The 15,677-nt window shown below is 36.4% G+C and overlaps 1 protein-coding gene across 2 annotated transcripts in view; it reads right to left on the bottom strand.

The window, feature by feature from the left end:
• Positions 1-3,730: 3,730 nt before the first annotated feature.
• The window catches only part of LIN7A (lin-7 homolog A, crumbs cell polarity complex component), a 166,312-nt gene continuing 154,365 nt past the window's right edge, over positions 3,731-15,677 (bottom strand). For both annotated transcript variants that reach the window (XM_037847117.1, XM_037847118.1), the window contains 2 exons: positions 14,892-15,107; positions 3,731-7,708 (listed from right to left, as the gene is read on the bottom strand). In XM_037847117.1, coding sequence (XP_037703045.1) covers positions 14,892-15,107 — 216 coding nt within the window. In that variant the 3' untranslated portion in view covers positions 3,731-7,708. The remainder of the gene's footprint in view (positions 7,709-14,891; positions 15,108-15,677) is intronic.

Below are 15,677 nucleotides of genomic sequence, written 5' to 3'. Positions count from 1 at the left end.
ACTGTTGTATTAAAAAAAAATCCAGGTACAGAATCTCTGTGGGTCCCCTTCCATGTCAGCCTGTTAGCCTCTCACTCCTACAGCTCTTTTAGGTATAACAATTCAGTTAAAAAATAAAATACCACAGGAAGAAAATATTTATTGGACAGGTATCAATTATACTCTTTGAAACTATATTGTGTTTGTGTAGAATATCTCTTGAAGTTCTGTTTGAAATTATTCTAACATAAAGAATGTTATGTTTCTCTCCTTGGAAAAAAGAACAGTTAATGTTATGTTAAAGTTATATATTGAATATGCTTATGTCTTCCTATAAAGGCTAAAGCAGTTGAGTCAATAGGAACTGTTTTCCAATCCCCCATTCCTTATGTAATGGTTGGGGATCAGGACTGACAGTGAAGAGCAGGTCAGGTCTGTACATTCTGATGGATGGTAAATAGGCAGGACCAGTAACAGAGGGATTCAGAATCCAATCAGAAGTGGCATTTAGGTTCAAAGCTTGCTTGTTCAATTGCTGATCTGGAATCTGATTTTACCTGTAACACGTTCCCATGGAACAAGACTAAACACATGGGGATAAGTCATCAGTAAAATTAGTGTGTGTAGGGCTAGGGGGCTGGTGGTGGTACAGAGGTGATCACCTAAAATATTTACATCAGCCACCACATTCACCCTGAGGACAAAAACCAGATCAGAGAAATCTAAAGAAGAGATAAAGGATTACTACTTTCATCTTTACTTCCTTTTCCTTTCCTTTTTTTTTTTTTTTTTTTTCCTGGATCAATGTACTCAATAATTAAGACTTTTCTCTCTTAAAAGTGTCTGGTAACAGTTCTCAACTCAGATGATCCTAGTGGTTGAGCTACAGGGAACTGATATAGACCTAAAATAATCCAAAAGCCATTCTGTAAGTTTGTCAAGTGAAGGGTAATTCCTTTTAAGAAACATTAATTACCCCATACAATTAATTATTAACTGCAGGGGAAGTTAAGATGATAAACACACACTTGTACTGTTTCAGTCTGCAGGCTGGTAAACCTTGTATTCTAGAAGACAAGCTAAGACGAGAGCTACCAGTGGGTACAAATATCACAATGGGATTCAATGACAGGGTGGCTAACTTCAGGCCTGGGAAAATTAGAACAAGCTTCTTAGAAGAGGGACCAGTTGAAATGGACCTTGAATGTTGAGGCTTTTATCAGGTATAGAAGGGGGAAGGAAGGAGCATTTCAATCAAAAGTTCAGAGGAAGGAAAGTATGGGACACTTTCCAAGAACCGGGAGTGGTCAACTTGTATTGCAGAGAACAGCAAGAAGTCTAGAAAAGTAATTCCAACCAGTCAGGAAGCACACATCTCTACCACACTTCCACCCCACCCCCAGCGCCCGCAACACATCACCATGCGCGGGCACATACACACACATTCCAAATACTTTGTTATTGGTAGGATATAAATTGATACGTTTGTGGTAGAAATCTTCACCATAGAGCACTGCTAGTTTATCTTTGAATTTAATTTCATCTTGAAGAAAAACTTGTGTTTTTCTGCACCATGGGACCCACGATTTCTATTCTAGATGCTAGTTATCAGTACCATCACGTTTCACATTCTGTAATATTTTCCACTTGTGGATAAAGAGGACTATAATACCTTTGCACCCCCACACCGTGCTAATGTTCTGGTTCAGAGAATCTTGGCTGTGAGTCTGAAAAACTATGTTTCATTTTTCATGATAGGGGGCCTATTGGAGGATTTTGGGCAAAGGAATAACTTCAGGAGGATTTTCCTAGCAGCAATATAGAGGGAAATTAGAGGGATGTAGAAACTGGAACAAATGTCAAAAGTTCACAGAAATTCCAGTAAAAAAGTACTATGGTTCCATGCATAGGTGGGAATAGTTGGAATAGAAGGAAGATAGCTCCGAGGGACTTTGCCGAGGTAGACGCTAAAGGGCTTAACAATTTATTTGATGAGAGTGGTAAGCGAGAAAGTTAAAGAATGACACTAATATTTTGAACAGAGAATGGTAATTTAATAGAAATGAAGTTAGCTAAGGAGATGTCTAGAGAGAAGTTGGCAAGCATGATTTTGAACATAAGGAATTTGAATTTCTCCACTGATGAGTTATGGGCAAAGCTAAAAAAAGAAAAGGTTATTTAGAAAGTAGTAGTCTATAGCATGAAACACTAATGAGACAAGGGAAAGATTTTGACTCTTTGGTTCTAACAATATGAACCAGCATTTGAGTTGCATCACATGGACATTTAATTGCGGGAAGGGAAGGGAGGGGCAGAGAGAATAAATTTAAATAATGCATATGATCCCCTTTTGTGAACGAGATGGGAGCCATGAACTTAGTTTCCTCAGAAAGCCTAAATTCCTGCCAGTTGCAGAAGTGTGAACCCTGACTTATCTGACTGGGGTTATAATGTTAGAGCAATTTTGATGGGTCTAAAGCACTGGCGTTACATCATAGCCCCTTAATAGAATGACCTCACCATATGTTCAGGAGTGAAGAAACATAAGGAATGTCATGTCCAAATACTCGAGTGCCTGAGGCATCAAAATTTCCTCTCCATTCATGCTTCACAATAACTTAAAAGTCAGCTGATAATGAAGACAAAAATTCAAGTTTGGTGTCTAACACTTTTACTTCCCAGCAGCATAATACCACTTTGGTCAGGTTGAACCACTGCACAGTTTTGCAGCTCTTTCAGAAAAATAATGAAAACAATTGGAAAGATACAATGCACATGCAATAGTGAGAGAATAGTACTCTTGCCCAATCCTCCCCAAACATTCTTAGTTCATCTCTACACTGTGTATTTATTATAAGCCCTTAAGTTAGGGATTTTGTATCTTTCAGCTTTTGTAGCACCAGATAGACACAGTGGCTATCAATAAATAATTCTGAAGAGTCATTGAAATATGTATCACATGCCAGAAATTTTCTGGATCTGTACTTTTATCCATGTCTCTGGCCTGAAGTATTCTTCATGAGAGTAAGCTATCACATAAGATTTTCTAACCCTGTTTTCTGCCACTGATGTGCTTTTTGACTATGACTAATACTTTAATATTATTTTGTATAGCACTTTAAAATTTTCCAAGTACATTCATATACTTGTAATTCCTCATCTATTTTGGAAAGTCTGGGATAATGATTTTTCATGGTGTCCCCAACCCCCAAACTCAAAATAGAAAAATGATTAGGCACATGAGCTTTTGTGTTAGACTGCAAGGGTTTAAATCCCAGTTCTACCTGCTAGCTATATGACCTTGGGCAAGTCACATAACATGCCTGTGCTATAGTATTATCTATAAAATGGAACCCCTTGAATAGTCATTGAAGGGATTAGATGAGATAGCTCATGAAACCAGCTATGACATAGTAAGAGCTTTATAAATGTTAGCTATGAATAAATTATTACTTATATACTTCACTGGAGTATAACTATGATGCTGGATAAACTGAGCAGCATTTTTGATGGGTGTGTTTAGAAAACCAAGCTCACATAAGCCTGTGCTGGGCATACTTCATGATTTACAGTGTGCTGTGGGGTTTTATTTCTTCTATGTAGCAGGTGTGAAGGAGACCCAATGGACATTCACCTCCTGTTATAGTAAGCTCCAAGGGGAGACTATATCTGGATTTTTTCCACTGAATCTCCAGAAGCTAGCACACAATAGCTGTACAATACCTATTAAATGGATGAACACAGGGAAAAATCTTAGTAGCTATTTTATTAATTTTTAGCCTAGGTTCATTTTAGGAATCAATTATGAAAGGATAAGCAATTTCTGAAAAACAGAAGATTTAGGGATGGTGTCTCCAGTTACCATGAATTCCTTAGAGGAAAGCTATTAATTTGAAAGAACTATTAATAATACACTTTGTGATTTATCTCTTTTTAAAAAATGAAGCAAAATCTTTTATAAAATTTATAAATGGAGCTCTGTGTTTGGATCATTCCTGCCAAACAATTTAAGGAGCTCATAAAAGAACTAGAAAGGTTGGGTTTTATTCATTTCAAAAACTTCTCTGAATCCCCAAACACTATTTCTTATCTGAATGTCCTCAAGTCCTTGAAATCACTGATGTACTTTGATTCCAAATTCATATACCTAAAAATTATTTATCAAAAGTCCATTCTGAGTTAACTATGAAATTCAGAAATTAAACTGGTAATTAATATAATGTAAACTGATGAGATGTGTGAAATTATCAGCAGGCAAAATTCATTTATTTGTCCATCTATATATTCAGTCATTCATTCATTCAACAAACATTTATTGAATGTCTCTATTATGTTGGGAATTGGTTATAGTAGTAAGTAAGGCAGTCACAGCCCTTTCTCTCCTGGAGTTCAGTCTTCATATAGAGGGACAAGATGGGTGGGACTATCCCATGTTTTGGGAGATCTTGTTATATGCTGACCTCTCTGAATCTTCTACTTCATGATGTTGTTAGCCTTACCAACAGGTTGTGTCTGTATGACAAACACAAACTAGCAAAATGTAGGTATTATTCGCACAGCCAAAAATTATCTATAGATATTTAAAATAATGCAGACAAAATAGTCCAACGTTTTGGAGTTCTGTAGGCACTGCTGTAAAAAATGAAATGAGATAACATCAGTTTGATTTGTGGTTGAAAAACATGTCTGTAAATTGGTGTAATCTATCTTTCGACAAGTTATGCAGAGACAGCCTTGGATCCTTAAAAAGCCCCAAATACCTAGTCTTTGCTTTCAGATCTTAGAATTGTCTTAAAAGATAGTGGTAGTTCATATAACTAGAGAATTCCCTATTGATTACACGATTGAGGAAGCACAAAACTCTGTTATTCTTTCCAAAGTCAATTGTAATTTAAGCTCATTATCTCCCTGCAGACGTTCTATTTCAAATGGCAACAGAATCAAAATGTAAATGATCCAGTGAAAAGGTCTGGGTTTTCTTTTACTGAAATGCACTCCATGTATTGCCTTCAAACTCATAGCAAGAAAGAGTTCACAAAAATCTGTCCCACTGGCCACACCCTGACCAACTCACCAGTTTCCCCCCTTACTTTTAATACCTAAATTGTTTATGATATTGAAGATTGGTCAGTAAAAGCAATGGGCATGTCTCTATTTTAATATGATCTTGGATGTTTCAGTCTAATGTGATTTTTAATAATAAAGAGCACTAGAACAAGTTGTGATGATTTTTTTTTTTTTTCTTATTCTCTGCTCCTCTGAAGCTTAGAAAACCAAAAGGGGCCTCTCTAGGTCATGTGGATAGTTACCTTTGATTAAAATTTTAGGTAAGGCTTAAATATCAATAAATGAAAAATTGTTCTGATGAAAACGGGCCATTTTGTTGGTCATTTTTATGTAGCATTACTGTGACATGTAATCTGTCCTTAGATTTCATTGGTGTGGTGGATGTCTCTTCACTTAGGTGAAAAACTTGGCATATACTCCTCAGCACTTCACATTAGGCATTGAAGCACAAAACCAAAGACTTCTAGAATGTATTTGCTCCTTTGCTTCTGTAATACTATAACAATCTTTGCATCGATGTGAATACATATAACTGTAATAATGACCAAGCCCTTATGGCTAAATAAAAACATACCTTAAGCTCCAAATTTATACAATATACTGAAGGGTATTGAAATGACCATTTTCTCATTACAAGGGTACAATGATGTCCCTTTATGAGAATCTTGTGGCGTTGCCTGAAGAGCTATAATATTTCTATGTTAAATGATAATTAAATATATATATTTACTAATTATTCTTATAAAAATGAGAATGACCACTTTCAAACTCAATAATACTCATGTAGCTTCCATTCAGTCCCTTTTAACATATGTGTCTCTTGTAAACCTATTTAACATAACATTCAGAGTGCTCACCCTCCAGTTCTCTAGTAAAAAATGATACGTTTTGAAGGATGAAAATCTGTTACCATAGAAGAACAACTGTCAAAATTTGTGTACTTCTTTGTTTCCTTGCAGTTTGTCTTTTGGTTGAGTGATGCACTATTAGAAAGCAGGCAATAGTAATAATATTATTATTGGCAATAACATTATCCAACAGGGCAAAATAAAAGAAGCTGGATAGTTCCAATTTGCTTTATTTTCAAGAAGACAGTTTCTAAACTGAGCTTCATAAGTTTCTAAATTGGAGGAATGTCTGAAATGGCAAATTTATTTATCCTCGGAAATCAATTTCTGTATTTGAGAAAAGGAATATTCAAATATTTGCCTCCGCTTTAATAATCTGTCTAGAAAGTTTCAACTGGGCATTTATTCTTTTGTCATGTAAATTTTTGTGCATAAGGTTTTTAGTGTCCAAATAATTGCTGCTTCCTATTCATTCTGTAAAGTAAAATCAGACTGTGTTTCTAGATTAACCATAAGCCAAAAATTGGTTTCTGTATAAGGTGACTTTAAATAGATTTTCTGGTGAATGATACTTTCCAAAAGATATCCTATCATCTGTTTATCTACATGGATATATGCAATGACTTGGCATCTTCTTCTGCTAGAGGAAGCATCTGCTTGTTTACAATACTGGTATCACTGGTTTCCTTTTGCCAAATTTTATGAGAAATAATACTTTTGATCTTAGAGTGCCAACAATACCCAATTTATGTCTGGGGAAACTGATCTATACTTTGTATGATATATTTTTATATATAGGCACATGTATTATGACTTGGTTTTTTAAGTACTAAATTTAAAATGTCAAATAGACTTCTATGACAGCACATCAGTGTAGCTAGAATTTAGAGTTCTCCAGTTTATCAGTCAAAACATATAAAACTCAACAAAAAATACCACAATCAGGGTTATATACATATTATATGAAGATCAGTTCAATGAAGCTAGATTCTTTGCTAGTATAGTACTGTCTTACCAGATGCATAACACATGGTAAGAGAAGAACCTAAGTTTGTAACAAATACACTCTGATAATATATATTTTGTGGAATAAATATACATTATATTCTGTTAGAATTAATAATAGATAGAAGCAATATTTAAATTAAAAAAATACAGCTCTGGAGTTCTCTACCCTTGCTTCTAACAAACTAAAAGTTGAGCTAAAATTGCCCCAGTCTATAAGTGCATAATAAAATGCATGGAAACACCAAAATAAAAAGCCAATTGCTTCTAGAAGCTGAATCTAGTATAAATATAGTATGATAACTGGCCATTTTCAAGAGGGGAGTAATGTTGAATTTGAAATTAACTGGAATTCCAATTCAGACAACTCAGCAATATGAATGTGGAAAAGGTCAGATTAAGGGTCAATGTGTAAGTTTCTTTTAAGTGGCAACAACCTTGAACTGATGCAGTTTGAACTATAGCCTAATAAGGGGTTTGTTAATCTCTGGAAAAGCTATAGGCCAAAGATATACTTAATTCTGGCCCTGATGATTCATTCAAAAGTCATGGACTTTATTCTTCATATACTGTTTCAGTCTGCAGACTGGTAAACCTCTCCCACTGCAGTGAATGGAAGGTTTGTGTGTGTAAAGAGAGAAGGTGTCGGATTTGCGTTGATAAAGAATTCATACACCACGTGTTCACAGCTTCTTGACAGGTATAATTATCGGTGTTGTCTTTTCCATTTACTATGTGCTGGGATTCTGAAGCACAGATTCAAATTTGTGACTATTAGGTGTTTGATCAAGTAGCTTTTCCTCAAGGGCCTGAAAGGGGAAAAGTGAAAAGAAACCAGTCATTAACATGCATCTGTCAATGCAAAAATGCTAAAAATATCAAAAGATTCCATGCTACGTGAGAACAGCAAGGAATATTTTGGGGTCTATCATTCATGCACCATCTTCCACATGTGAACAAAATCGTTTGATGTTTACAAAGGAAGTAATTACCTAATGAGGATGGCAAAGCCACAGTTATCCCCCAAAATGAAATAAAGTGCACCAGTTTGGAAACATTTCAAATGTAAAATGTTTCTTCCTCCCATTTCCAGATGACAATTTTTCTTCATGAAGGTAAAAAATAGATAAGTTTTATATTATGACTCTTAGGGCATTTAGTAATGCTTCTGTAGAGGAACAAGCCTTCAACACTGCTCTCTGGTAGGCCACACGCAACAGCATCCCTTCTCTGAAGCAGCCGTTAGTCTCATCTTCCTTCCCATGAGGTCAGCCTGACACTGAGAATGACAGGAATAGGCAGCTGCCCATCTGGTCAGATCTGGGGGAACAGCGTCTCCAAACATGCCCCCCACCCATACCTGTCACTCTTCCACTGTTATGGAGTCATTTCTTTCAAGGAGAACAGTGGTTTTCAATCTTTGTTTTTTTTTTTTTTGTTTTTTTTTTTTTTAATAATAATTTTATTGAGATATATTCACATACCACGCAGTCATACAAAACAAATTGTACTTTCGATTGTTTACAGTACCATTACATAGTTATACATTCATCACCTAAATCAATCCCTGACACCTTCATTAGCACACACACAAAAATAACAAGAATAATAATTAGAGTGAAAAAGAGCAATTGAAGTAAAAAAGAACACTGGGTACCTTTGTCTGTTTGTTTCCTTCCCCTACTTTTCTACACATCCATCCATAAACTAGACAAAGTGGAGTTTGGTCCTTATGGCATTCCCAATCCCACTGTCACCCCTCATAAGCTACATTTTATACAACTGTCTTCGAGATTCATGGGTTCTGGGTTGTAGTTTAATAGTTTCAGGTATCCACCACCAGCTACCCCAATTCTTTAGAACCTAAAAAAGGTTGTCTAAAGTGTGCATAAGAGTGCCCACCAGAGTGATCTCTCGGCTCGTTTTGGAATCTCTCTGCCACTGAAGCTTATTTCATTTCCTTTCACATCCCCCTTTTGGTCAAGAAGATGTTCTCCATCCCACGATGCCGGGTCTACATTCCTCCCCGGGAGTCATATTCCACGTTGCCAGGGAGATTCACTTCCCTGGGTGTCTGATCCCACGTAGGGGGGAGGGCAGTGATTTCACCTTTCAAGTTGGCTTAGCCAGAGAGAGAGGGCCACATCTGAGCAACAAAGAGGCATTCAGGAGGAGACTCTTAGGCACAAATACAGGGAGGCCTAGCCTCTCCTTTGCAGCAACCGTCTTCCCAAGGGTAAAACTTATGGTAGAGGGCTCAACCCATCAAACCACCAGTCCCCTATGTCTGTGGTCATGTTAGCAACCATGGAGGTGGGGTAGGCGAATACCCCTGCATTCTCCACAGGCTCCTCAAGGGGGCACTACATCTTTTTTTTTTTTTTTCCTTGTTTGTCTTTTTTCTTTTTCTTTTTTTTTTTTTTAACTTTCCCTTCTTTTTAAATCAACTGTATGAAAAAAAAAGTTAAAAAGAAAACAAACATACAATAAAAGAACATTTCAAAGAGACCATAACAAGGGAGTAAGAAAAAGACAACTAACCTAAGATAACTGCTTAACTTCCAACATGTTCCTACTTTACCCCAAGAAAGTTACATAATATAGCAACATTTCAGTGAACTTGTTCCTACTACATCCATCAGAAATTAACAGACCATAGTCATTTCTGGGCATCCCCAGAACGTTAAATAGCTTATCTGTTCTTCTTGGATTATTGTTCCCCCTTCCTTAATTGCTCTCTACTGCTAGTTCCCCTACATTCTACATTATAAACCATTTGTTTTACATTTTTCAAAGTTCACATTAGTGGTAGCATATAATATTTCTCTTTTTGTGCCTGGCTTATTTCGCTCAGCATTATGTCTTCAAGGTTCATCCATGTTGTCATATGTTTCACCAGATCATTCCTTCTTACTGCCGCGTAGTATTCCATCGTGTGTATATACCACATTTTATTTATCCACTCATCTGTTGAAGGACATTTGGGTTGTTTCCATCTCTTGGCAATTGTGAATAATGCTGCTATGAACATTGGCGTGCAGATATCTGTTCGTGTCACTGCTTTCCGATCTTCCGGGTATATACCGAGAAGTGCAATCGCTGGATCGAATGGTAGCTCTATATCTAGTTTTCTAAGGAACTGCCAGACTGACTTCCAGAGTGGCTGAACCATTATACAGTCCCACCAACAGTGAATAAGAGTCCCAGTTTCTCCACATCCCCTCCAGCATTTGTAGTTTCCTGTTTGTTTAATGGCAGCCATTCTAACCAGTGTTAGATGGTATCTCATTGTGGTCTTAATTTGCATCTCTCTAATAGCTAGTGAAGCTGAACATTTTTTCATGTGTTTCTTGGCCATTTGTATTTCCTCTTCAGAGAACTGTCTTTTCATATCTTTTGCCCATTTTATAATTGGGCTGTCTGTACTATTGTCATTGAGTTGTAGGATTTCTTTGTATATGCAAGATATCAGTCTTTTGTCAGATACATGGTTTCCAAAAATTTTTTCCCATTGAGTTGGCTGCCTCTTTACCTTTTTGAGAAATTCCTTTGAGGTGCAGAAACTTCTAAGCTTGAGGAGTTCCCATTTATCTATTTTCTCTTTTGTTGCTTGTGCTTTGGGTGTAAAGTCTAGGAAGTGGCCTCCTAATACAAGGTCTTGAAGATGTTTTCCTACATTATCTTCTAGGAGTTTAATGGTACTTTCTTTTATATTGAGATCTTTGGTCCATTTTGAGTTAATTTTTGTGTAGGGGGTGAGGTAGGGGTCCTCTTTCATTCTTTTGGATATGGATATCCAACTCTCCCAGCCCCATTTGTTGAAAAGACCATTATGGCTCAGTTCGGTGACTTTGGGGGCCTTATCAAAGATCAGTCGGCCATAGATCTGAGGGTCTATCTCTGAATTCTCAATTCGATTCCATTGATCTATATGTCTATCTTTGTGCCAGTACCATGCTGTTTTGGCAACTGTGGCTTTATAATAAGCTTCAAAGTCAGGGAGTGTAAGTCCTCCCACTTCGTTTTTCTTTTTTAGAGTGTCTTTAGCAATTCGAGGCATCTTCCCTTTCCAAATAAATTTGATAACTAGCTTTTCCAAGTCTGCAAAGTAGGTTGTTGGAATTTTGATTGGGATTGCATTGAATCTGTAGATGAGTTTGGGTAGAATTGACATCTTAATGACATTTAGCCTTCCTATCCATGAACATGGAATATTTTTCCATCTTTTAAGGTCCCCTTCTATTTCTTTTAGTAGAGTTATGTAGTTTTCTTTGTATAGGTCTTTTACATCTTTGGTTAAGTTGATTCCTAGGTACTTGATTTTTTTAGTTGCTATTGAAAATGGTATCTTTTTCTTGAGTGTCTCAATCTTTGTTTTTTAAGGCTGTTAATTTTTTTTTTTTATTTCAGTGAATGCAGAGTATACATACAAAGGAGATTTTTAACACAATTTCTCTGGTTGAGTGAAAGTGAGGGCCCAGCCATCTACCTACACTGCACCAATACTGTCCCAATGCTATGCCTTCTAGAGGGGTGCCTACGGTACCTTTGAAGAATCCCTGGGACCTACAGACTGGACTTGAAAACTATGCATTAAGTCATTGGGTTTCTCCAGGGGACACCTGACAAGATATTCCGTAAAAGCACAATGTGCCATTAACATTTTAACTACTACAGCACTACTACGGCTACTAGCTAAAATTTGTATGGAATGTGCACTAATTTCCATGTATTTTGCTAAGAGTTTTGCATGCTTTTTCTTATTTAATCTCCGTAACAAACCAGTTTACTGAGGCTTAGATTGAATAACTTGAATGACGTCTCTTGGCAATTAAGCAACAGAGCTCTAGAGAATGAGTTCTTCATGAATTAATTTATCATATAGCTGAATATATCTAGGGAATGGGACTTGGAACAGATGAGTTTTGGTAAGAGTTTTGGATCTCTTCATCTGTCCAGAGGGGAAGTAGACCTGTGGAGAGAGTGTTGGGTATCCAAAATGTGGACACTGAAAGACCCACTGGTAAGAACCACCTGCACCAAAAGTTATTATTACCCTCAGTCCCATGATTTATAATTCAATAGGTTAGATATGGAAACAAAGCCTCTTTTCCATATTAGCATAAGTTTTGTTGAGCAAATTGCCTTGCTCTTAGATGAACCTTGGTGGTGGACAAAATAAGGGATCTCCAACGATATCCACATTCTAATCCCCAGAACCTGTGATTGTGTCATCTTACAGGCAAAGGGGATTTAAGGTTGCAGGTAGAATTAAGGTTACTAATAACCTCTCCTTAAAATAGGGAGATTGTCCTAAATTTTCTGTATGGGTCCAATATAATCACAAGGGTCCTTAAAAATGGAAGAGAGAGATAGGAGAGTCAGAGGAGATGTGATGGTGGAACCAGAGGTTGGAGCAATGCAGTGTGAGAAGGACTTGAGTGTTGCTAGCTTTATAGATGGAGGAAGGGGGCCATGAGCCAAGGAATGTGGGCAGCTTCAACAGGATGAAAAATGCAAGGAAACAGATTCTTTCCTAGAGTCCAATAAGTTTGTGTTGGACTTCTAATGCACAGGACTTTAAGATACTAAATTTGTGTTGTTTTAATCCACTAAATTTGTGATAATTTGTTACAGCAGTGATGGGAAACTAATACAACCAGATGACAGAGTACTTTGAAGTATGGAGTACTGTTTTGAAAGTAAGTGGTGAGGGTCAGCAGTTGTGTAACACCAATTCTTGGTAGGGTGAGATTCAGACAAAAATTTCAATGATTAGGGCTGAATCTCATAAAGCTCATGAGAGTGTGTCTATAGACTGAAGTAAGAGTATGAAAGGGCATGTTCCATTGAACAAAGAGGCAGTACAGCACAGTGCTAAAGAGCATGAGACTTTGAAACCCACCTTTCTGGGTTTGAATCTTGGCCCTATCGATAAATATTTGTGAAACGTTTAATAGAATATTTTACTTCTGTATGTCTCAGTTTCCTATCTTTAAAATGAGATTAAAAGTAGCATCTAACCCTGATAGGGTTATTGCAAAGACTAAATAATTTAATATATATAAAGCAATTAAAGGAGTTCTTGGCACATACTAATGCTTGAGAAATGTTAGTCACCATTATGATGACTGTTTTTGGTCTACTTCTCTGGGTTGCTTGGATTCTGTTATCAGGGTCATCCTCTGGGACCTGGCCCTTTCATTTTTACTGGTTCCCTGGATCAGATCAGCACAAGCTGGCTAGAGCAGTGGTAGTGGAAGGTGTAAAACAGTCTGTAGTGGAGGAAATAAAGGAAATGAGGCTCTGAAGAGCAGGAAGAAAAGGAAGTTGGTGAAGCCACTAGCAAACCCCAGCTTTTCTGCAAATCTGTTAAGATCCAGCCTAAATTTTCAAAGTGATGCATCTTCCACCCTAGATCTGGCAATAAGAGGTCAAGGAAACTAAAGAAGATTTTGGTCATGACTTCTTGAGAATGCTGGTATCACAAGAAATGTTTCTGTTCTTTCTTCTTTCTATTATTTGTGAATCTGGATGGAATATGGATGTGCATGAAGCCACACTTTAGAACTGAGATGCCAGAAGCTGAATAAATGCAACAACCTTTTTCAAAAAAGTGAGTATAGCATGGAAAAAACCCATAGTTGTATTCTTTATCTAGGTTTCTATCAGATAATTGTATGGCGATCATATTTTTTACATTTTAAGAAATGCAATCCCACTATTTCTGATGATCAAACATTCAGTTGTAGAAGTTCGGAGAAAGACAAATATAGCTTACTTCAGGACAGTTAAAATTAAAAGTTAATTTTCTTTTGGTATGGTAGGAGTATATTGGAAGGAATTAAGTTATTTCAGTTTAAGTTTTCCTATTGTCTTGCTTTATTTTGTTTGGAAATGTTTTTTTGTTTCTTTGATAAAGTAATTTTAAGAATTAAAAAAAATTAAAAGTAGGCAAAATTTGTATCCACCATTATTTCCCATTGCTAGTTACTTCATAACTTATACCATTTCAGATTTTTAAAAGTTCAAATTTAGAGAACAGAAATATATTTTGTCTGATAAACAAAAAGACAACATCCTTCAAGTATTTTGTTTATCTAGTCTGTGCTTGATGGTCAAACTCTGAAAAAAACAAAAAATCAGAGATCTGTTCCAAGTAAAATAGGTCAAATTAGTTTCAAATCTCTTCTCAGAAGCTACCATAGCATGTTAGCAAGTGTAACAAATCACATTTAATCCTTAAAAAATTTAATTAATTAAAAGTTGAACAGGAGCTAATGTAGTTCTCTTTGACTGAATTAACCATAAAACCCATGGATAATGTGACTTGGTTGTATTTTGCTTGTATTTGAAACGGTCACTGTTTCATCTTAAGGGGCTGTGATGGTGTATTGCAAGTGCTATCTTGGCAGGCATAAATATAAATTGATATTTACATAAATAGAACTCTACCGTAACCCATGCAAGAAAAAACCTAGTTTATAAATACCTTTTATTAAAAAATGTTCATCCTTTGTGATGTCACAACAGGCAATTCTAAAGTGATTTAATAAAGATTGAAAGAACGGAGAAATAGAATTGAGTATATGGCCCAGCAAATATTTATGGCCAAGTTGTATACTTACAGAGATGATTGAATGAGCACAATATTACAAACTTTTAGTGTTTCTTTTAAAAACTTCTGAACAATTATAGCATTGGCCAGTGTGGTAAACCAATTAGGACTACTGGTTTATTGAGGATGGAAAGAAAAACTGAGGTATTGGAAGAATATAAATGTTTGACTAAAGAATAATCGGTGCTTCAGAATGACACCCAACAAGCAACTATTTTGCTTATACTTTCTCAGATCATTGTTTTCTGTTTGATTGGCTTTTTTTTGTTGTGTTTTATTTTTTTGGATTATTTAATATAGTGATTTTGCTTCAGCGGTCTCAGAAGCTCTATAAAGAAAATCCATTTCCTTGTATAGAATAAGGCACTTCTCACCTATGACATATGATTTTGCTGTGTTTGTTGCTGCTGCTGTTGTTGCTGCTGAATCAGCAATTGCTGCTGCTGCCTACGCCTGGCTGTCCGTAGCTTTTCAAAGCGAGCCTCCATTTCTTCCAAGACTTTTGGGGTATATCGGACCACCAGCTTGACGCTGTCTTTTGCAGCCTTGAGTAGCTCCACAGCCTTCTCATGGTGTTCTCCTTCCACACTCTGAAAAGACAATTAATGACATGAAAGATATTTCTTAAAGGGGAGAGCTTCAATGTTCTTTGTCTCAAGAGACAAATCTGAAGGCATTAACAAATTAAAATACCAAAGATTAAACCTTCAAGAAGGCATGCCAAATGGCATTCTCTGAGTATCTGTGTTTTCTGGGAGGTACTTTGCAAGCTTATTCAAATCTGAATCCCCCTTTTGTGAAAAATTCTGAGTATTATCTTTATCCCCAATTAACTGATTTGACTTTAAGTTCATGGTTCTTTCTTGTCCTTGACTTCCAATAGTGGAAGAATAAGTAGTTGAGGGATGATCAAAAGGTCAACTCCCCCTATCCCATGGAAACCAAACCTTTAGGACTTTTTGAGGCAAAGATATCTGTAAACAGTGCCTCTAAAAGATTCCAAGCAAACCATAAATATGTCATTTCATCTTAGTATGAATATTTTAAGTATATGAATGGAATGCCCTAAGTGTTATGATGGACAGAGGTAGCAAATAAAAATACAGGATGCCCAGTTAATTTTGAATTTCAAATAAATAATAATGCTCTTTAGAGTAAGT

The sequence above is a fragment of the Choloepus didactylus genome, chromosome 8 (genome assembly GCF_015220235.1).
Source record: "Choloepus didactylus isolate mChoDid1 chromosome 8, mChoDid1.pri, whole genome shotgun sequence".
NCBI lineage: Eukaryota > Metazoa > Chordata > Mammalia > Pilosa > Megalonychidae > Choloepus > Choloepus didactylus.
Note: the sequence above shows the minus strand (reverse complement) of the source record. Positions and strands in the feature narration are given on the sequence as shown.